The sequence below is a fragment of the Petromyzon marinus genome, chromosome 11, assembly GCF_048934315.1.
Source record: "Petromyzon marinus isolate PM22_M1 ecotype Great Lakes invasive population chromosome 11, UKy_Petmar_22M1.pri1.0, whole genome shotgun sequence".
Taxonomy (NCBI): Eukaryota; Metazoa; Chordata; class Hyperoartia; order Petromyzontiformes; family Petromyzontidae; genus Petromyzon; species Petromyzon marinus.
Window position 1 is genome coordinate 5,511,514 of NC_133677.1, and position 22,135 is coordinate 5,533,648.

General features: G+C 42.2%; 1 protein-coding gene across 2 annotated transcripts in view; it reads left to right on the top strand.

Moving 5' to 3' along the window:
• LOC116941303 (disintegrin and metalloproteinase domain-containing protein 12-like) overlaps positions 1–22,135 on the top strand; it is a 167,772-nt gene that overhangs the window by 74,823 nt on the left and 70,814 nt on the right. For both annotated transcript variants that reach the window (XM_076066329.1, XM_032952212.2), the window contains exons 6-7: positions 18,660–18,855; positions 20,633–20,698. In XM_076066329.1, the coding sequence (XP_075922444.1) occupies positions 18,660–18,855; positions 20,633–20,698 (262 nt within the window). The remainder of the gene's footprint in view (positions 1–18,659; positions 18,856–20,632; positions 20,699–22,135) is intronic.

Sequence of the window (22,135 nt, forward strand, 5' to 3'; positions counted from 1 at the left end):
CCTTACCTGTTAAAGTAAAAAGTTTAGTTTTAAGTTTTTTGTTCACCTTGCTGTGTTAGATTCAATGATACAGTGGTTATAAAGCAATGGGTTTGGTGTTACTTAACTTGTTGTGAGAAAAACACACATACTCTATATGATTTTGACCGTCAGCATACATTCGATCTATCCGATTAAATTTCACGATAGTTGATTACAGAATCGTACTCGCCATCTTTGTTCATCAGTGGTTATAAGAATCGTAAAAGGAACTCATTATAATAAAAGAGTGAAGCCTTGAAATTGGAGGTACTGTCATTGATTTGGGGGCTGGATGACAGGAAATGATGCAAGATTATATTAGGGAACTGCTTAAAAATGCACCTCAATGTAATATAGAATATCGCTGTAGAGGGTTATATTTTCCTATAAATTGCATTTGTGGCCTCGATAGGTTATTTTGGTACAAATGTAAAGTCCAATTAAGAACACGGCTGAATCAAAAATGGTTGGCAATCTCTGGATCAGTACTGTACATATTACGTGTTATTATCAAACCTCAACTTAATTTAAAATACATACATTTGAGAAAATAAGTTTCAGGAACAAATTGTTAATTATTATTTTTTATGGCGTGATGTCAATCCACTCATGGATGAATGCCTCCCTATGTCGTGTCGGTCACGGGGGCTGTTTGACCATACTTCACCACACTGGTCATTATTGATTAGTAAAGCTGGGGTGGGGTGGGACCTAGCACCAGTTCAGATTTCACTCTCTGCTGATGTTAGCTGTTTGCTGGGAATAGAACTCGGGTCACGAAGTTCAACGCACAGTTTTCAAACCATTGCACCACCACTCCCCTGCCCATCATATTAATGAGGAAATATGTTTAAAAGGCAACGTGCAGTACTCCTTCAAAAGTGAATATATTAAATGTATAATTCTTTTTCAGTCTGATAAGATACATGTGTTTCAAATTTCTGACTGCATTATGATGAGATCTTTCTTCTAAATAGGCTGCGTGTGTGGGACACATACTGCACTTGCAAGTTGAAATATACTGTTGTTTCTGGCACAGAAACCTATATTCATTTGCATAATGATCTCATATCGTTCTGTTTTAAACTTGCAAACATACACCAGCATATATTTGTGTATATATGCCTATCCGTTTGACAGAAGTCCTTCTTTAACCGGAAGAGATTCCGTTGAGAACGACATTTTTGTCCTTACAGCTACACGGTGACAACGCCCCTGAGAGAGAGCACTCTACGGGCATGGCACACTGTGCCTTAAACTATCTTGCACACCTAAGGTGCTTCAGGTTTATGTTGCGTTATCTCATCCGCAGTAGACACTTGCCATGGCCAGCGAGCAGGCGGCCTGCTATATATGGGCGGTGTTTGCTCTGTTTAGCGGTTCCAGACATGACGTGTCTGCGACTGGACTAAGTTACATTCCCAAAGCGACTGCCTGACATTCGTGTCTCGATGCCCTGATCACGAGTTCTGAGAAACACGTGTGCGTACGTGTGTGTCTGTGTGGCCAAATGTGGCTTCTGCTTCTCGCAGCTGTGCCGCTAACTTGTGTTGTTGACACACCGTTCGCTTTCGGAGGACTTTTTCCTAGACTCGCATTGGATGTGGAACGCTTTGTGCGAGGCTGGAAAAAAAACAAAGTCGGAGGCGAATAGCGCTATTGCTTCATTGTTCACTGTTGATTCATTGTTCACTGTTGTTTCATTGTTCACTGTTGATTCATTGTTCACTGTTGATTCATTGTTCACTGTTGATTCATTGTTCACTGTTGTTTCATTGTTCACTGTTGATTCATTGTTCACTGTTGATTAATTGTTCATTGTTGATTCATTGTTCACTGTTGATTCATTGTTGATTCATTGTTCACTGTTGCTTCATTGTTCATTGTTGATTCATTGTTCACTGTTGATGTATTGTTCACTGTTGATTCATTGTTCACTGTTGATTCATTGTTCACTGTTGATTCATTGTTCATTGTTGATTCATTGTTCACTGTTGATTCATTGTTCACTGTTGATTCATTGTTGATTCATTGTTCACTGTTGCTTCATTGTTCATTGTTGATTCATTGTTCACTGTTGATGTATTGTTCACTGTTGATTCATTGTTCATTGTTGCTTCATTGTTCACTGTTGATTCATTGTTCACTGTTGATTCATTGTTCACTCATAATAATTCATAATAAAGGTTTTTGGGTTAGATCGCGTTTATTTATAAATGTGTCGTAACCCTCCATTGTTCACTGTTGATTCATTGTTCACTGTTGATTCATTGTTCATTGTTGCTTCATTGTTCACTGTTGATTCATTGTTCATTGTTGCTTCATTGTTCACTGTTGATTCATTGTTCACTGTTGATTCATTGTTCACTCATAATAATTCATAATAAAGGTTTTTGGGTTAGATCGCGTTTATTTATAAATGTGTCGTAACCCTCCATTGTTCACTGTTGATTCATTGTTCACTGTTGATTCATTGTTCATTGTTGCTTCATTGTTCACTGTTGATTCATTGTTCATTGTTGCTTCATTGTTCACTGTTGATTCATTGTTCACTGTTGATTCATTGTTCACTGTTGATTCATTGTTCACTGTTGATTCATTGTTCACTGTTGATTCATTGTTCATTGTTGATTCATTGTTCACTGTTGATTCATTGTTCACTGTTGATTCATTGTTGATTCATTGTTCACTGTTGCTTCATTGTTCACTGTTGATTCATTGTTCACTGTTGATTCATTGTTGATTCATTGTTCACTGTTGCTTCATTGTTCACTGTTGATTCATTGTTCACTGTTGATTCATTGTTCACTGTTGATTCATTGTTCACTCATAATAATTCATAATAAAGGTTTTTGGGTTAGATCGCGTTTATTTATAAATGTGTCGTAACCCTCCATTGTTCACTGTTGATTCATTGTTCACTGTTGATTCATTGTTCATTGTTGCTTCATTGTTCACTGTTGATTCATTGTTCATTGTTGCTTCATTGTTCACTGTTGATTCATTGTTCACTGTTGATTCATTGTTCACTCATAATAATTCATAATAAAGGTTTTTGGGTTAGATCGCGTTTATTTATAAATGTGTCGTAACCCTCCATTGTTCACTGTTGATTCATTGTTCACTGTTGATTCATTGTTCATTGTTGCTTCATTGTTCACTGTTGATTCATTGTTCATTGTTGCTTCATTGTTCACTGTTGATTCATTGTTCACTGTTGATTCATTGTTCACTCATAATAATTCATAATAAAGGTTTTTGGGTTAGATCGCGTTTATTTATAAATGTGTCGTAACCCTCCATTGTTCACTGTTGATTCATTGTTCACTGTTGATTCATTGTTCATTGTTGCTTCATTGTTCACTGTTGATTCATTGTTCATTGTTGCTTCATTGTTCACTGTTGATTCATTGTTCACTGTTGATTCATTGTTCACTGTTGATTCATTGTTCACTGTTGATTCATTGTTCACTGTTGATTCATTGTTCACTGTTGATTCATTGTTTACTGTTGATTCACTGTTCACTGTTGATTCATTGTTCACTGTTGATTCATTGTTCATTGTTGATTCATTGTTCACTGTTGCTTCATTGTTCACTGTTGATTCATTGTTCACTGTTGATTCATTGTTCATTGTTGATTCATTGTTCACTGTTGATTCATTGTTCACTGTTGATTCATTGTTCATTGTTGATTCATTGTTCACTGTTGCTTCATTGTTCATTGTTGATTCATTGTTCACTGTTGATTCATTGTTCACTGTTGATTCATTGTTCACTGTTGATTCATTGTTCATTGTTGATTTATTGTTCACTGTTGATTCATTGTTCACTGTTGATTCATTGTTCACTGTTGATTCATTGTTCACTGTTGCTTCATTGTTCACTGTTGTTTCATTGTTCATTGTTGCTTCATTGTTCACTGTTGATTCATTGTTCACTGTTGATTCATTGTTCATTGTTGATTCATTGTTCATTGTTGATTCATTGTTCACTGTTGATTCATTGTTGCTTCATTGTTCATTGTTGCTTCATTGTTCACTGTTGCCTCATTGTTCACTGTTGTTTCATTTGCACAGTGCAACTTTTGTCGTGGAAAACAGGAAATTGGTATATATGTTTTATTTTGGTAAACATTAAGGGTAAATATTTACAGTACAGTGTTGTATGATTCCGCACTTGCCTTATATGTAACACTATAACTATTTTTTTATTTTACAAGGTAAGGCTCACTGAGCTATACAGCTCTTTTTTTTCAGAAGTGACCTGGCCACAAATGATAGCTCAACAAAGTGGCTTATCACGTGGACATTTATAGGAGCCAAATACTCTAAACCAGAGGTGGCCAACCTGTAACAGACCATGAGCCAAACAGTACCCATGAGCTCTGCATAGAGCCAAGTATATATGTGTGTGTATATATATAGAGTTTTCGGCACGGCTCGGGAGACATTATTCCTTGCTTCTGTGATAGTACATTCTACATTATGCCCCTTCGATACAGCCGCATGCGGTGGATTAAAGAGCCGCGTGCGAGCTCGGGGGAGACTCGCCAGTTGTTTCACCGCTGCCCTAAACGCGTGAAGTTGATTCTAAATGTGGAGGGAAAAACTGGAGGACCCGGAGAAAAATCCACAAGACCACGGGGAGAACACGTCCTGCTGTAATGGTTAACACACTGTGGGCACAGGAGTTGAAACAATGGGCACATTTCTTAAATCCTCCAGCCTCTGTCCACCCAGAAGTACCGACGGGTACACAGCAGTTAGTTGGTTGATATGTCTCGTGTGGTGGAGTAAAATGTGTTGTACTCCCACCTCTCCCAAGATGTCTGGCCATAGTAGAAGAGTTGACCAAATGCATTTGAGGGGCTCTTTCAAAGGCCACTCTCATGGAGGTCCTTCAAACACCAGTGGCATAAGAAAGCAATTGCATAGCTGTAGCTTTACCTTGTTAGCTTACTGACATGTATAGCTGGGCATGGTGCCATCACATGCCAGTAATTCATCACTTTTGAGGGAAGGGTTGGTGAATCGTGCAGACACACCTACTTCACTGCCAAGAGATGGTTGTACAGCAAGCGGGATTGTGAAGCCAACTATGTAGACTTTAAAGAACTATCTCCTTATTTGAGTGGGGTTTCTCCATGTAGTCCATGCACAATCCATTCCTTCAAAAGGAACTGACAAAGCATCCCAGTGCAGAACCCTCCTGAAAAAGTCAAGACTCAGCGAGGCTTCTCCGATTAAATGCGTATCGTCATTATATATATTCATCGCACTATCTGGCAGAGACTCAGTGTCCAGTCGGCACTATTGAGCGTGGAGTGAAGCCGGCTACGGTGGATGGGTCATCTGCTAAGGGGGCCGAAAGAAAGACTCCTCCCGCGGGAGACGTTCGAAGGACGTCCTCCAGGCAAAAGACCCAGAGGCCGCCCGCAATCGCGCTGGGAAGACCGGGGTTGGTGTCGCCTGGCCGAGGAGAGACCGGTGGAGGACAGGGCAGGATGGAACGCCTTGGTGGAGTTGCTGCCTCACGCATCCTGATTCAGTTCAGAAAAGCGGACCGACATTGATTTTGATTGAATATCGTTTAGCACAATATTGAGGATATTGTGGTATAAAAAAAAACCCGTTGTTATTATTATAACAGCTTTTTTTTATAATTTACCAGAAATTATTGACTATTTATCTATTTTCAACATGGAATTGCTTTTGTTAGCTGTCTCGCATTCGTATGGTTTAGGATGCTACGCTCCCAGTTCCACATTGGGGGAAAACAAAAAAAAACTGTTTCTTTTCAAGGATCTCTCACTTAGAAATACATTCTATAAATAAAACAATGCATGAACTCGCACTGTTGTGGCAGGTAGAGCAACGCTTTGGGGCAATGCTACACATAAAACAGCAACTCCTACTTAGACATCCAGATAAACAAATCACAAAGTAACAAATACAAGTGTTTATTATAATAAAAAAAATACCCAGACAGCTCAAATCCACTGGATTCATCAAAACATTTTATATGAAGGATATTTAATACGTTAAAAGAATAATAATGTTAAATTTTCTTAACCCTATCATTTAGTAATACTGTACCATAGCCTCTTGATGATGACACTTTTCCCATGCATTGTAAAGCAACTGTTGGGGGCACGTCTGGTAGGTGTTTTTTTTAAAATCAGATTTTATGAATGTATTGACAACGGGCACAAGTTTGAGGTGCACCTTAGTTTCTAGAGTGTCTAATAATGCAAGAGGCTGCTGTAACATTTCAAAAATACCTCTTGTATGTTAAACCGATGATCCAGAAACAATAAATATATAGCTATTTCAATGCGAAGCGACATTCTAGCTCAGAATATAATTTGAGGCACGTTTTGGGTTTCAGACAAAAATCGTAATTGTCTGGCCAGCACCTTCCCAGGCTGAGCTTTAGGGACACCAGGTTTCCTCCGAGTGGAATGCTTTCTCTGAATACAGTGGTGCATCTGGGCTTTCCCGGGCCAATAGACCGTATCCGTTTTGGACCGATGCCACGTTTTCCAGACTCGGTTTGAAAACGCTTCGAGTCGGTCTTAGCAGAGCTTCAGCAAGAATTTGTGGTTATATCTTGAAGCGATGCAATGCACGTGGGGGAGTAATTTTCCCCCCAGTAGGCCTGACAAATGTTTTACTTCATCCAAATTCTGCGGGCAATTAATTGGATTTCTTCTTGTCACTTGCCATACCTAATGCGTTCCCGAATACAGCGCACTGTCTTGTTACGAGTGTGGGTGGGTTTTGCTTTGTGGGGAAGGCTTTAAGGTCGCATACCTTGAGCACCCTGCCATAAAGCTCTCCCCAACCCCTTAAATGGTGCTCACTTCGGCCGGTGATATGGCATGCGAATGTTCAACTGAGCATGTTTATCCAATTTCCTAAAATATTTACCATCAACATTAAAACAGGAAGTTTGGAAATGATTTATTTAATGAGATAAGTGCTTAATTAAGTCCTGTTGAACTATATTGTGGACACTGTCAGCAAAATGACATTACACGCTGAATGTGTTGCTCCCCTTATGCTTGTGTTTTCAGTCTAGAATTTATTTATATCTTTCTGTTGAATCCTGTACAGTTTAATTGTGCTGTTTGCACGTGTATATGTATCCACGTTCTTTATATTTCATATTAATGTCATTAAACCACCATAGCATCAAAGAATGGCCGGCCTTTGAATCCAGGATATTTCCTTTCAGACATAACGTCAGCCTCCTCCATCTGCCTCAAGGACATCAAGCGAGCATGCTAAGTGTGTACATGCAAGATATCCCGTGAATTTGCTTCCGAGTGCTTACAGCATACCACAACTGTCATCAATTAAAGAGAAGTGTCGGCGTTACTAATTAATAAGGACCCCCGCACCGCCCTGTGTTGAGTTGGAGAAGATTCCCCCAGGTAAAACTGTTACAAGAGAATGTATAATATTCATGATAGGTGCTTATAGGGTTTTTTGTTTGTTTGTAATAATAGTGGAGCGAGTCCAATGCAGTGCTTGTGTGTTCAAGGGAAGCATGAGGGTGGTTTTACAACATTCTGACCCAAACGTGCAAAGTGCCTACGCCGATACGAACCATATTCTTTGTTTTTAATGCATTGTTTAAGGAATCCTTAAACAATGCATTTTTCATATATTTGCTGAAGATTGTCGATTTTCTCCAGAACAGAACCGTTCTTCCTTGTTCATTTGGGTTCCCCTGGACGACCTTCAGCTCAACACCACCACCACCATCACCATTCTGTCTAAACGCTCCCCACACAGGCGCTCCCTCAATTTGGAAAACCGCTGAAAGTCACCGGGTGCCAGGTCTGGTGAAGAGGCAGCATGCCGGAGTTCCTCAGAGTGGCATCCCTTGACAAGCACCAGTGGCCTTTGCAGTTCCTGCCGTGCACGTTGCCGGGACATTGGCGTGATTCACTCATGCAGTCGATGGAGCCAAGTCTGCATACTATTGACCTGCGATTGTCTCCTTGTGTGGCACGAAGTCAATATTTGCACCAGGCCTTGAATCGCTTGGGTGTTGGAGAAGCCGGACGTTTCCACTGCAAGGGGACACAACCCCGTTTCTGAACTCGGGGTCGTAATGTCCGATCCAGGTCTCTTCACCCGGTAATAAATTGCCTCTTAAACCTATCCCCCAGTCTGCCTTTTGCCCAGGCTCGAAGTTTGTCATGAGAAAGCTATCGGATGTTTCCTCTTGATGTTGCATGTAAGCCATTCGGGGGACTCCAAAACGCCGTGTTCAATCCCAAAACGGTCACACACGTTCCCGAAGCGTGGGGGGGGGGCTATCTGTGCAAAAGTGACACACGGCGCTTTTGCAAAGTCACGTCTTGCACAGCCTTGATGATTCCCGATTCACCGCAGACGCAGGGCGCTCTGGACCCTGGGGGAGTCATCTTCAAGAGTGCTCCTGTCATGGTCAAATTGTGAAGGCCTACCTTTTTAACTGTTGCACATTGTCCCCGTCCGACTTTAAAACGTGCTTTCGTAAATTGCAATCGGTTCATTGTCCGCCGGCGTCAATACACAGCAGCACACAATGCTTCATTCAGATTTTTTTTGAGCATCCATCAGGGTCTACCTGCAATATATATGAAGCATAAATAATGAACCACACAATCCCTAAGATCGTGCCCGGGCTTTATGAATGTAGTCAACGTGGATTAAAATGCCTACAACATCAATGACCTCTCTGCTATTTTTGCTTCATAGTAGGTTAGTAACTATTTGTTCTAACCTACTAAATAAAAACATATCTTACTCGCAGTCACTTCATTTATACAGATCTGCAGGTGCATTGACAATTTGGCTCATTGATTCAATATGTGCAGTGTTTGGGCTTTTCAGAAACTTAAATAATAATGGCTTGGGATGACTCACCAGAATCTGTTATGGGAAATTAACGATTTAAAAAATATTGTGTGAAAATTTCGGCCATTACATTTTGAACGAAATAAAATATCGTTATAATGTCTAGACTTTTATTTTGTTGTAACAGTTTTTCATACACTCACACTTATCTTTTACATTGAATACAAAAAAAGCACTGAAAACAAATGTACCCCATAATTACACAATATTCCGGTTTCACAGTTAAAAGATAAGAGAGGAAGGAAAAACCCACAATGTAAAAAGAGATAAGTTACTCAACGTATGTTGAGAAGAAATCGCACCCACTGACAGCCGTTTACAAGCAATGCCCAAAGTAACCTCCTCATCTACGGTAATCGGAATGAAATATATTCTAGCGAAACATCGAGAATAATATTTATTTAACAAAAATATGCTATGCTGAAGTAAATGTTCATTGTGCAATCGGTCGGTGATCTGAATAAGTTTGGGAAGGAGTTCGACTTTAGTCGGCGTTTAAAAGTTCACTCATTCAGCATTACTTGTACTCAGAACTAGCAGAAACTATCCCTCCTTCACATCCACCCCTCCACGTTAAATACGAAAGCATTTACAGATATACGAGGGCGGTATATTGTCTGCTTATTTATTTTTCACTTGTATTATCCGCAACTACATGTTTTTTGTTTTAATGTTGTGCAATAGTAAAGGATGGGGTTAATAAAGGGGTACTGAGTAGGAGGTGGCTGTATGGTTCAAGGAGCTAATTACCATGTTAGTACACTGATCACATCTCTGCAATGAAGGGGTGCCATTGGCCCGCACGTTGCCCATTCTAAATAAAGATACTTGTTTTCCCTTGTAGGGCAGTGTTATTGTCAAATGCGTTGAGTTTTTTTTTGTAATATATATCAACAATGAGATTATGGGTGTGAATCTACGCGGCCATTCCAGCAGTAGAAGTACAACATTTTGTCGCTAATATTACAGGAAACACTTTTTTTTGCAGAGCGTATTTGAATGCGTGTCTCGAGTGTGGATACATCTTGCCCGGCAGTTCAAATGCCCGATGATGATGATGATGACGACGACGAGGCGACCGTGGAATGAGTGAACACCTCTTTCGGTGAAGTCAACATGAGTTGTCTCACGGAAAGAATCACCCCTACCATTGGAATGTAACTCGGGACTGTAAACAGGTTGTGAGTGCCATCCGATGTGAGAAACCACTTGTGCCTGGGCTGTGGCGAAATAAGGTCTGTGGAAGGGGACTTCAGAAGAGATTTTTGATTATTATTATTACCACATTAGCTTTGGGGAATTGTTCTCTGGAAATGTGGTGCACTACTAGCTGTGATAGCACTGATCGAAAATGTCTTTATCACGTGAACCTGATGGTGAGAGCGCTATTGTAACATAGCTGTGGCAAACGGAACGAGAAGTAAAGTATAAGAGTGTGCTTGCATGCAGATATCCTCTTGCATCCTCTTTTGTCTTTGTGGGATGCCATACCCCCATGCGTATCTTCGGACCCCGAGCCTCTGTGGTTTTTTTTTGCCCTGGAGATGCTGCAGACCCCCCAGTTGAGATGGACAATCCTTGGGTGTCTCATGAAATCAAAGGTAAACCGGAGTGTTCCTTTGCAATAAATATTATACTGGTAGGAAACGTAGTGGACTGGAAGCCCAACCGGGATTAATTCACAGGAGGCAAGGGATTAATTGTGTATGTCTGTGGTTGTCTGTCCACGTGTATCCGGACACCCGGATATATAACAAATGCGCTCCTAGTGGGCATTACTGGTAGGAAACGTAGTGGACTGGAAGCCCAACCGGGATTATCACAGGAGGCAGGGGATTAATTGTGTATGTCTGTGGATGTCTGTCCACGTGTATCCGGACACCCGGATATATAACAAATGCGCTCCTAGTGGGCATTACTGGTAGGAAACGTAGTGGACTGGAAGCCCAACCGGGATTATCACAGGAGGCAGGGGATTAATTGTGTATGTCTGTGGATGTCTGTCCACGTGTATCCGGACACCCGGATATATAACAAATGCGCTCCTAGTGGGCATTACTAGTAGGAAACGTAGTGGACTGGAAGCCCAACCGGGATTCATTCACAGGAAGCAGGGGATTAATTGTGTATGTCTGGATGTCTGTCCACGTGTATCCGGACACCCGTATAAAATGGGAGGGGTGGGGCTGGGTGGAGAGGGGAGGGTGGGGAGGGGCTGGGGAGGGAGGGGAGGGTGGGGAGGGGCTGGGTGGGGAGGGTGGGGAGGGGCTGGGTGGGGGTGGGGAGGGTGGGGCTGGGTGGGGTGGGGCTGGGTGGGGAGGGGCTGGTCACCCCGTGGTGCCCTTATAAAACTCAACGTTTAACCTACTCACGCCGGCTTGTGCCCGCCCTCAGTCGCGCATATTTGCGGAATACACCACGCCGCCGTTGTCCCTGGCCATTGACCGAGCAACCCAACGTTCCTACCAGCTCCCTCCGCAGGAATGTGTTTAATATAACCCATTGTTATAACCCATTGTTAACTCGCAATGTATAAATGGTAAAGGTGTCAGCCCTGGAATTGCTTGCTCACACCTGCAGGTGGAAGGGCCTCCACTAGAGGGAGTTCAAGAGGACCCCTCTAGAAGATGTTTTTTTTGGCCTGCTCTTCCACACTGGCTAGACGTTTTGGAAGAGGGGGGGGGGGGGTACCCACACTTTACCCCACCACATGTGAGCTGCCAGTTGGCGAACTGACTCTGAATATTGTGCAAGAACAAATACAACTGTTAATGTGCAAATATGTTAATTTGGAATATAAAATGTATGACTTTATTCGTAAATTTTGATTTAAAGCTTTCGTGACTGCAGTAATTCATACTCTTAGCTTGTTGGTTTCTAAACAAACTGCCAAATCGCTGCCCGTGGTGCTAACGGGTTTTTTTTAAATAAACACAAACACCGTTTAAAAATAAATAAATACAAACCGCCACTTCTTTCAAATGTTTCTTGCCGTTGGTTGTCACACCTGATGACGACCGTTTGTGTTATGGTCGAAACGTCATAAGAATTTTTATTGTTTTATATATATTTTATTGTTTCCCTTCAACGTGACTTTACCGAAAGAGCTAAGAATATGATTTTATTCGTAGTCGTACACCGCAACGTCTACCTGCAGTCCGTATTAATCGGAGGGCATTTCAGTCATGAGCTGTTGGTCACGTCGGTGGCTTCGAAATTGTAGCAGCTTGCGTAAATCTACCGTGGGCCACTGCCTCTGGGTCTAAGAAGTTAAAATGCAAGCCGCATTACCGGTAGCTATGGTAATCTTAATGCCATTGCAATCCTTGGCGATGGTATCTGTCAGACAAAATCACATTGCTGAGAGGTGCAAATGAGATGTGAGACCTGCATTGAGCCAGTTCACAGATGTGATACTTTACTTCCTCGGTCTCTACGTCTGTGTGAGTGTGTGTGTGTGTGCTTGCCAAGAGCATTTACTCTAACCAGAAGGAGAAGTGTGTGGTGTGTGTGCGTACGTATGTACGAGAGAAATAGTGTGAGCGAGTTGGCAGATGGCAATGTGTCTAGGGGCAAAGTGCTGTTCTGTTTTGTATTATGTCTCTAAGTTAGGGAACTGCTGCACCTGACACATCGTTGGACAACAATAGCTTATCAAATGAAAACAAGATCATTAGCGTTATGCTTTGTGTTCATTGCATTTAGTAACATTACCTGGGTTTGGACAACGCTGCCGAGTGAATCGTCAATCGTCACTTAAATGCACACCCTGGAAAAGGAACCGTTAACCACACCAGCTTGCTTTTAAGAGCACTACTCTTGCTGGTTTGTGGACACATGTGCTATAGAACATAACGTCTAGATAGTGCACAACAAATCATGAATCGGAGGCTGCCAGGTGGCTCATGGGGCTAATGCAATGTCAGGGCACTGAGCTGGCACCGCTGAGGTCATGGGTTCAACTCCAGGCAACCCTTGTCATGATTTAAAACGGAGTTTCAAATTGAGTGAGTTGATGGACTCAGCCTGGTCACCAATGACTGCACAATGAGGTCATATTGCATTTGGTTTTCTATTTAATTCAGGTTGAGAATGCTTGGTTTGTTGTGTGACACTCTTTGCAGTTCACAGAAAATTACCAAAAACACCCACGATAGGGCTGACATTGGGAGCTAATCAGAGTTGAGCCCTGCTTCCTCCCACATGCCAAGCACTCACGAATGGAATTACCGCGAATCTTTTCACTCTAGTGCTGTACAGCTCTCCAGTGTGTTGACAGGTTGAACCCACGCATTGTGCAAAGCACAATGCCCGATGTTTCACTCCACGTGCTGGGAGCTTCAATTCAGATGAACTGAAGGCAGTGGAATTGATCAGTACCGGTGGGTGAAGGCAAAGTGTGCAGGATTGGTTAAGATTAAATTCAAATGCATTCAATTCCTTAAGTAAGTAGCGGAAAAATGTTGGACAAGCATTCACAACCACTCCCCCTTCCAATTGCAATGCATGTGGGTTGGGGGAATAAATACATGGTCTGAAGTGTTGTGTTGTGGGGATGTTTAGCAGATCATAGACTGTTGTTTGAGGGTGGGATAGGACAGTTGGACAGGAACTGTGGGTGGTGAGGAAGGGCTGGGTGGAGGTCACCGATGAATAATCAGTTTTGGGCCGCTTCACGCCGGTGCATTGCTGATTTAAATTATTCATTTCTGACCATTTGCTGAGCAAATTATTCATTTCATGGGAACCAGCGCAACACGCGTTTTTTAAAAGTAAATACTTAAAATAATGAATGATTCTCTTAAACAATAATGAGTATCTTCGTGAGCATGAAATAATAACAATATACGCACAATGACAAAGGACGTATGAACAACAGTTGTACAATTGTCAGTAACGATGTATTTAGATTGGAACATTAAACTGCGGATGAAATGTGTTATAATTTTCCCTTGCGTGGTTATTCATCGTTACAATGTCACCCTGCTGTTTGCAGCGTTGGATATTTATGGCTACTGTAGGTGCACCACGATTGGTCAATCAGCAGGTCTGGTGTGGTGGGGTAAATTGTGGGTACTTCTCTTACACGTTGGCCTTCGTCGAGCAGAAGGCCAAGGAGCCTCTACAGAGGCTGTCGAGAACTCCCTCTGTGGGTGGCCCTTCCAGCAGCAGTGGCACGAACAGGCAATTGGTTGGGCTGCACCTTCATCTATGTTGCTTCCTTACTCACTCAGTTGCGGTTATTGGCAAGTGTTTTTAGAGAGTGGTGTATTATTAGTTTATTGAGCTACAAGGCTAGTTAATTTTTTTATCTTTGTTTTTGTGTTCTGAACAAATTACAACATTTTCTTGTGAATACAATAATACAACGATGCAGACTCACGCTTGCAAATATCGTTGCATAAGCCATGTCATGGATAATCAAGCCAACAGGTGTATTTTTTACGAATGTCATGCAATACATAGCCAGAACGATAGAGGTGAGGTCAAAAGCTGCTAAACAAAAATGTATAAATAAATCTGCTTCCATTCCATATCTCAACAAAAAAATTCAGCCGTTTGGTATTCTAGACTGGCATTCACCAGCAACATTTGATTAAGTGCACAAACGCTGCTCCGCTTTCGACCTTCTGGGTCTCATCAGGGGAGGCGGGTGCGATAAGCACTGTTGGTTTCACCAAATGTTATTGGTAAGAGCCCTCTCTCTACAGCATGGTCCATGAGTGCACAAAGCAACAGAAAGCTGTTATGATCCATTGTTTCATTCCTGAGACTTGTTGACATGCTTGTCTGATTGTCTCATCTGCTTACGGACGCGACACTTGCAATGTGCATTTGCAACATTGTATAAACTCAAGTGGGAATGCTGCCGCGGTGGCACGGAAGTTGAAATAAATGGTCAATTGTTACTTTGAATCTTCCCATCTATGTGCATCCAACGGTATAAATGTGCCCACCGCAGTCACATTTGGTCTCGTGTGGGTACTCCCACCTCTTCGAAGACATCTATCCAGCATGGAGCGTATGCCAAAATACCCACTTCGAGGGAGCTTTCTGGAGCAGCCTCTAACAGAGGCGCTTCCCACAAGCAAGGGTGTGAGCAAGTAATTTCAGGGCTGTGCCTTGGCATTGTGTTAACTTACGTGGCCGCTTTATCCTTTGCTGTGGTCACAATTGGACATCGCTGCACAATGTATTCACTTCATTGTTGCATGAATGTCTTTGTTGAAGGCCTCTTTTTTTCTGCCACATCTCCAATTAAGCTAATTTCCTTTAATGAAACGGAGCATGGGAGTGATGAGGACACTTGCCAGGTTTTTTTTTTCGTTTCATTTCCCAATCGGTTTTTTTGTTGTTTCAAAGCATATGTGTTGTAACCTAAGTGTGTCAACTTGTTCAAATTTATGCCAAAGTTAAGGCCACCTGAAGTAAACCATAAAATACATATGTTTTAGATAATGGCAATGCTATTTAAAACAAATACATATTTTATTTGTATGTCAAACTGATGCTGTACTAACATAACACATGTGTGCAGAACAACTACAACAGGCCTTCCATTCATTTGCATCGGATTTTTATTTTTTGCTTTACAGCCCTTGGGATTTTAGTGAGAAGGGGGAAATGAATTGTGTTTTTAAACCAAATGCAACGGGCGCCTTCCAAGAATTTAAGAGCCTTAGGCATAGGAAATACTTCAGAAAGATAAAATGCCCAACAAAAGCAAATGCGTATTTATGAGTGTTCTCATGCATACTCGACGGCCATCTGCACTATTGTGAATGTTGCTGTTCTTTTTTTTATCTTCAACTCTTTATAAATGGATTCAACCTTAAACCAAATATACAGAAATGTTTCTTTGCATATTGCAAAGTTTGTTGTAGAGTGTCGATGTATTTTAGTTACATTTTGTCATACATTTTTCCCCCCCCCAAATATTTTTTTGGGAAAACCACAAAAAAAGTAAGAAAATGTAAATGCTACATTTTTTCATTGTCAGGTGAGAAATGTTGCAGTCATGACACCAACTAAAACGGCTATTCATATGGGGGTCGCTGGCATGCTCCGGGCAAGGTATAGGTGAACTTAATCTCTGCTGGAGGAGCTCATCTGGACTTTACTAGGAGCTTGTCGGAAGCCACCTATGAAAACCTGATTTAATCTCCACATTACGTCTGTAAATTTTGTTTATCCTCTTGAAAAGACCCAATAGGGTAAAAAAAAAATAATGGTTTGTGATCGGCCTTATTGTGCCGTGATAAAGTTCACCATGAATAAGAAAATCGTGTGAGGTCGACTGATGCGGGGTTGGCAGTCGTATTTTATGCTTTATTGGCACCTGCTGTTAAAATAAAGACACATTCTTAGCACTATTTTATCATTGTTGATTGCATGATTGTCAGCACAGAGTAAGAGTACCATGTGCTATCGCTCTCTGGTGTCTTCGTGTCGTTCCGCGTAATGTCCGACGTTTCACTACACGTGTTGGGAGCGAAACGTCGGACAATTTGCCGGACAACACAGGGCGCAACCTGAAACTTACACATTTAGTACCATGAGCTTGTCACTAGAGGGTTGGCATGGAAAAGTAATACACCTGCATGTAGCTTTGTAATGGGAAAACTATAATGGAAATAAGCAGTGTGGAAGGTTTCATCATGAGTGTAATCAGCAATGAAACACCAATGCCAGCTGAGCCCCCATTTATCCAATCCTATCTCCTGCCGGACCTTATTGTGGCTTACTCTTCCTGATGTGCGCTCTACATGATCCCTTCTTCACCCCGCGATTGACGTGCCAATGAACATGCACGTGTTCTGCCTAATTTGATTTAACGATAATAAAATAATAATTCACAACCCTTTGTCAATCCACTGCTAGTTTGTTGTTGGGGTATGGGGGGGGGGGGGTTACCATATTTTTACCTTGCTGATCGATGTTTGTTGGTGCTGGTTGGTGTGGTTAGTCGAAGGTGGGGTCGGCCCATGACTGATTCTGGTATCACTCACTGTTGTTGTTGTTGGTGGTGTTAGCTGTGACCATGAGTTAAACTCAAGTTGCTGGGTTAATAGTGCAGTGCGATAGCCCCTGTCCTACTGCTGCACCACTATCTCTATCCAATGACGGGTTGGTGGCACATTGCTAAGCGCACTGCCGTAGCAACCTCCCAACATGAGTTCAATTCCTGGCCACCGCTACCATCAGTGGCGAGTGATAGCTAAACTGGTCCCAGGGACCCCCTTCACCAACTCGCACTGACCAACGTGGTGAAGTACGGTCAAACAACCCCCATGACTGCACTGCATGGATTTGTCGAGCTGTGGCTATACATTAATATCAATTTTTATTATTTATTAATGCGCTTTATGGATCATATTTAATGGGAAAAAAATGTAATTGTAATATGTCTGCATTGTCCTTGTTATTGGTTATTTAAATATTCTTATTAACACCTAGATGCATTAAGAAAATGCCAGAAATGATGTTTGCATCGTTTTTGGAACGTACTACCATGTTAAATATTTGGCCGCTATGATGCCTCGGGATTTTCTGGGTGACTTGTGAAGCTCTGGACTTCGAACACACGACACTCTGCTCGTTTGTCAATCTCCAGCATATTTCCAGTGGGCTATTTGCCTCCTGAGTATCCTGATCCCAGGATAGCCCCTCTGGTTTCGCTGTGGGCGGCGGTAGCTCGCTCTGTTGACATTCCACTTTTTACCCCAAGTTTCATGCTCTCTTGGCAAACGTTAAAGAAGGGGTGGTTGGGGTGGGGCCTGGAGAGCTGTGACCCTAAACAACGGCCCGAAGAGTCAAATCCGACTCGTCGACTCAATGAATGCGGTTTCACGGCATCACTCAAACCTGCCATCGGAAAGCAGCCAATGCAGCTTTAAATGAAACGTTAATTACTGTCGCAGTAATTTGTAAAGTAAGTTTTAATTACTCGTCCTGTTCGCACGGCAGGCAGGGGCCACATGGGGGGTGGCAGTGAGCTGTGAGGGATGCGAGTGAGGACTCGTGTGCTGTAGAATGAAGTGCGCTCTCGCTAGCCCGCATTCTGTACCTGTGTATTTGTCCTTTCTCTTTCATGCGTCTCTTCTGAATACATTTTCATCCCAATTCCTTGTGTGTCCATTGTTCTCAATGTACCTTTCATCTCTCTCGTCGTTTTTGTTAATACACCCCCATTCCTGTTGTGCTGTCCGTGTATTTATTTATTTGTGATATGTCTGTGACCTGCAGATATCTGCACATTATGCAAAAGGTTTGGACACCCCTGCGCTAGAGCATAGTGCAGGGGTGGCAAATCCTTTAAATATTGAGGGCGGGCAACACGTTACCACACACTTCAGTCACTTAGCATTGTCAGTGCATGCATCCCTTGCAATGCTCCAGGTGATCGAGTACACTTTCCTTATTAACACGGGGGTGCTCGGTCAAAAATGTTCCCTTCTACTTGCCGATTAGTGCAACTGAGATGCTTGCAGTGACGGATTCATATTGTTCGTGGGCCGTTTTCAAGTGGTAGACTTCAGCTGGCCGGAGGCTGTATGAAATGATCCCCATTCTTGGCATAGTGCAATGCAATCGTTTTTTTTTTTTTTACGGAGTATGTTGCCAATATTAATTACAACATCATTGTCTGGATGGCACCGACAACCACGATTAAAAAGCCATTCTGACGAAAGTGCGATCCTGAGCACTGTGCATTTCCCCCCAGGGGTTTCGTGACGCTGGGGCAGGTGACCTACGCTATCGAGCCGCTGGAAGGAGCTGGCGATGGGCGCCACCGCATCTACCGCGCCGACCTCCTGCTCGCTCACGGGAGGACGTGCGGGCACGACCTCCTGAACGATACGCACGCGCACCACGAGCTCCCCGTCCTGCCGCCGGTCGACTCGCACGGCCACGCTAGGGTGAGGCCGATGTTGGCGGTAGCTCGGAGGAGAGGGCACTGCCGCCATCCTCCCAAGTTCACATCCGGGCAGCCACTGCTGCCCCCGATTGCAACTGGGTTCTTCCGGCACTGAGTTTATATTCTCGACCCGCTCAGCAATGACTGCGACAACAATAAAAATAGCGATCGCATAAAATTAGTTTTTTTTTCTGCGCTCTCTTTTGCTGCATTACACCTTTACAAATTTAAGTTATCAGTTTGAGTTTTGTGTGACAATCTCAGAGTAGAGCTTGTGGGAAAGTGTGCCCCCCTAATGTGCAATGGATATGAAATGCCACATTAAGCATTCTTTAAAAAATAGAGTTCCTGTGTAAGAATTGCCTTTTGCAGGCCATGCCCAGACAAATTGGACATGCTGTGAGTGTTCTGAATGGATTTTTCACCTCTGGACATGCAACTGATAGCACAACCGGATTAACTTGTGAAAATACAAAAAAAAGGATATGCCAAAAGGCAGTGCCAGATTAAGGAGTGTTGAAGACCCTGGCAGCTGACCTCTAAAGGCTCTGAACAGCTGATGGCCAATGTGGAAAGCAGTGGACTTATTTTACATTTATCGCTCAGTCAGTAAGGGGGCGGAGGGGGCATTCCGTTAGGAGGGCTACTGGCAGTTGTCATGGGGGCCCATAAGAGCACCAAAGCCCCTGGAAAGGCACAACGTGTTGTTGGGTTAATCCGACTGTGCCAAAAGGTCATTGAGCCTTGATCACTTAATACAGCCCAGCAAGATAAATGGTAACACCACAGTAAGTCGATCGGCAGGTCACATGTGGTGGGGTGAATTGTGGTTACTCCCAACCTCTTCAAAGACACCTTACCAATGTGGAAGGGAAGGACAAAATTCCCACTAGAGGGCCTCTCTACAGCTCCCTCTCGTGACAGCCCTTCCGCCAGCAACGGTACAAGCAAGAAATTGGAGGGCTGAACCGCCTTAACATAATGTTCTAATTTAAATGTGGTGGGATAGATTACCTTTTACGATGTTGAAGTTGGTTAATCTCTCTGGCAGTCTTGAGAGACTCTTATTCGTGAATCAGGACTGCACGTCATTCTTGCGTCACTTACATTTGTTCTGTTTTGTTTTTGTGAGAATACTGAAATGTCACGTTAATTTTAGTTTGCGGTATGTGAGCGACAGGCCATCAAACTGTGTGTTTTTGTGTTGTTGGTGTTAAAATTAAATGCATTTACATGCATATGTTTCAATATCACAGGCTTTGCACAGATCTTCTTGATAACTTGACATTCCATTAGGACAAAGCCTCTGATAGCCAGCTAAGGATGTGACCTAGATACCCTGTAGTCTGCTGATATGATATCATTTTATAAACATATCTGCTTGTATTTTTAATGGTCCACGCACTTATCAGCTCATCTCTTGTGAGGTTTAGAATGCGTTCCTGCCTTATTATAAATGTGTTTTTTTCTATACAATTAAACTCGTATAATAAGCCACTCACAAACATGCATTCTGTGCAGTGGAATTGAATGCATGCCAACTTGGTTCAACTGTTAAATTTGTATTAATGGTTACAACCGGACTAATTTCCATTGAAATTAAATTATACGACCAGAGGTAATTGCCTGGGCCTTTTAAAGGAGCTAGTTGTATGTTATGGAACTCTGAAATTTACAAAGGCTTTTATATGTTAGTGCTCGGTTGGACAAAGTCAGCTTTGAAATGTGCATCACATAATAATGTTGTTCCCCATTTTATATGTATATATATAATTCAGCTCAAAAGAAGTGCTTTGAAGAACATGAAGTACGTGGAACTTATCATCGTGGCAGATAATGCAAAGGTAAGCCTTTGGTCATGATATATTGGACAATTGTTCACAAAGCACACTTTGACCAACAAAATAACGTGAAATAATTCTCCACCTGATGCTCATTAAAAAAAAGTATTTCATGAGACCATTTCAGATACAAATATGCAAGCAGACAATTCGCTCGGCGCAATATGTGCACGCAGTATTTGGATGTTTCCAGGTCAAGGTGATTTCCCACTTTAAATGAACATTGAGGCATTGCTCGTTCAATGTTTACAGCCCTCAATCAGTGGTAGACATTCAACATTCCTACAGCACAGGGCAACAGGTAACGGCGTCCCCACAAAGTGGTACTCGTTGTATCGACTCTGGAGTGATGATGGGCTGAGTCAATTATAAACGCATAGAATTGTATTGTTTGAAAACCAGACTGAAGGTAATGGCAGGAGCACTGTGATACATTTTAATTGAACTGGATATGATACTGTTAAATTTAGATTTAAAGCTTTCGTGACTGCAGGGATTCATATTATTGGTTCTTTCGGTAAAGTCACGTAGAAGGGAAACAATAAAATAATACAATAAAATTCTCACGACGTTTCGACCGCAACACAAGCAATCATCATCAGGTGTGAAAACCACAACAAGAAAATTTGAAAATGTGTGGTTTTCACACCTGATGATGATTGCTTGTGTTGCGGTAGAAACGTGAGAATTTTATTGTTTTATATTTTTATTATTTTATTGTTTCCCTTCTACGTGACTTTACCAAATGAACCAAGAATATGGATATGATACGTTTGTTTCGCATTGTAACATTATTCCAATTATTTTTATTTTACAAAAATCAGCTATGTAGGTAATTCGGTGTAAACATAGCATAGTTAAAAACATAAACAGATGTCCGCGTTCTTTTTCAAACCAAGGAGTTAGCAAGTGGGCTGTCAAGGTGAAATAAGAAAATGGGATGTTATATATGAAGAAAAAAAAGTGACTGCAAATCTTTCTGATTATGTGATCACAGATTGGGGCCATCTGTATGCCTGCAGCAACAAAATAAAATAAATAAAACATGCCTGGCCCGTGCCAGAAATCCGACTGACAAGAGTGCCTTTGTTCAACTTGAATTCTTTACTCGTGGGAAATAAGACAGTTTGGCCTTCTATAAGGTACAATTGCAGAGGGATCCAAGAAGGTCAGATGCAGGCTACTGCAGTTCATGCGATATTCCAGAAGCAAAGGGAGCGCAGCAGCCTAAAGCCTGGTCAACAAAGCCCAGGTGTGCTCTTAATAATGCAGAATGTAGCTCAGCCACATACCGACAACCTGCCTAATGAGCACGCTGCTAAAATTATGTTGCAGTGGACTTTAAAAAAAAATTGTATTTGCAATGGGCTTTCATGCGTTTGTTATTTGAATAGTGCACAATCAGCAGGCTGGATGTTGCACGCAGCTCACTTAAAACAG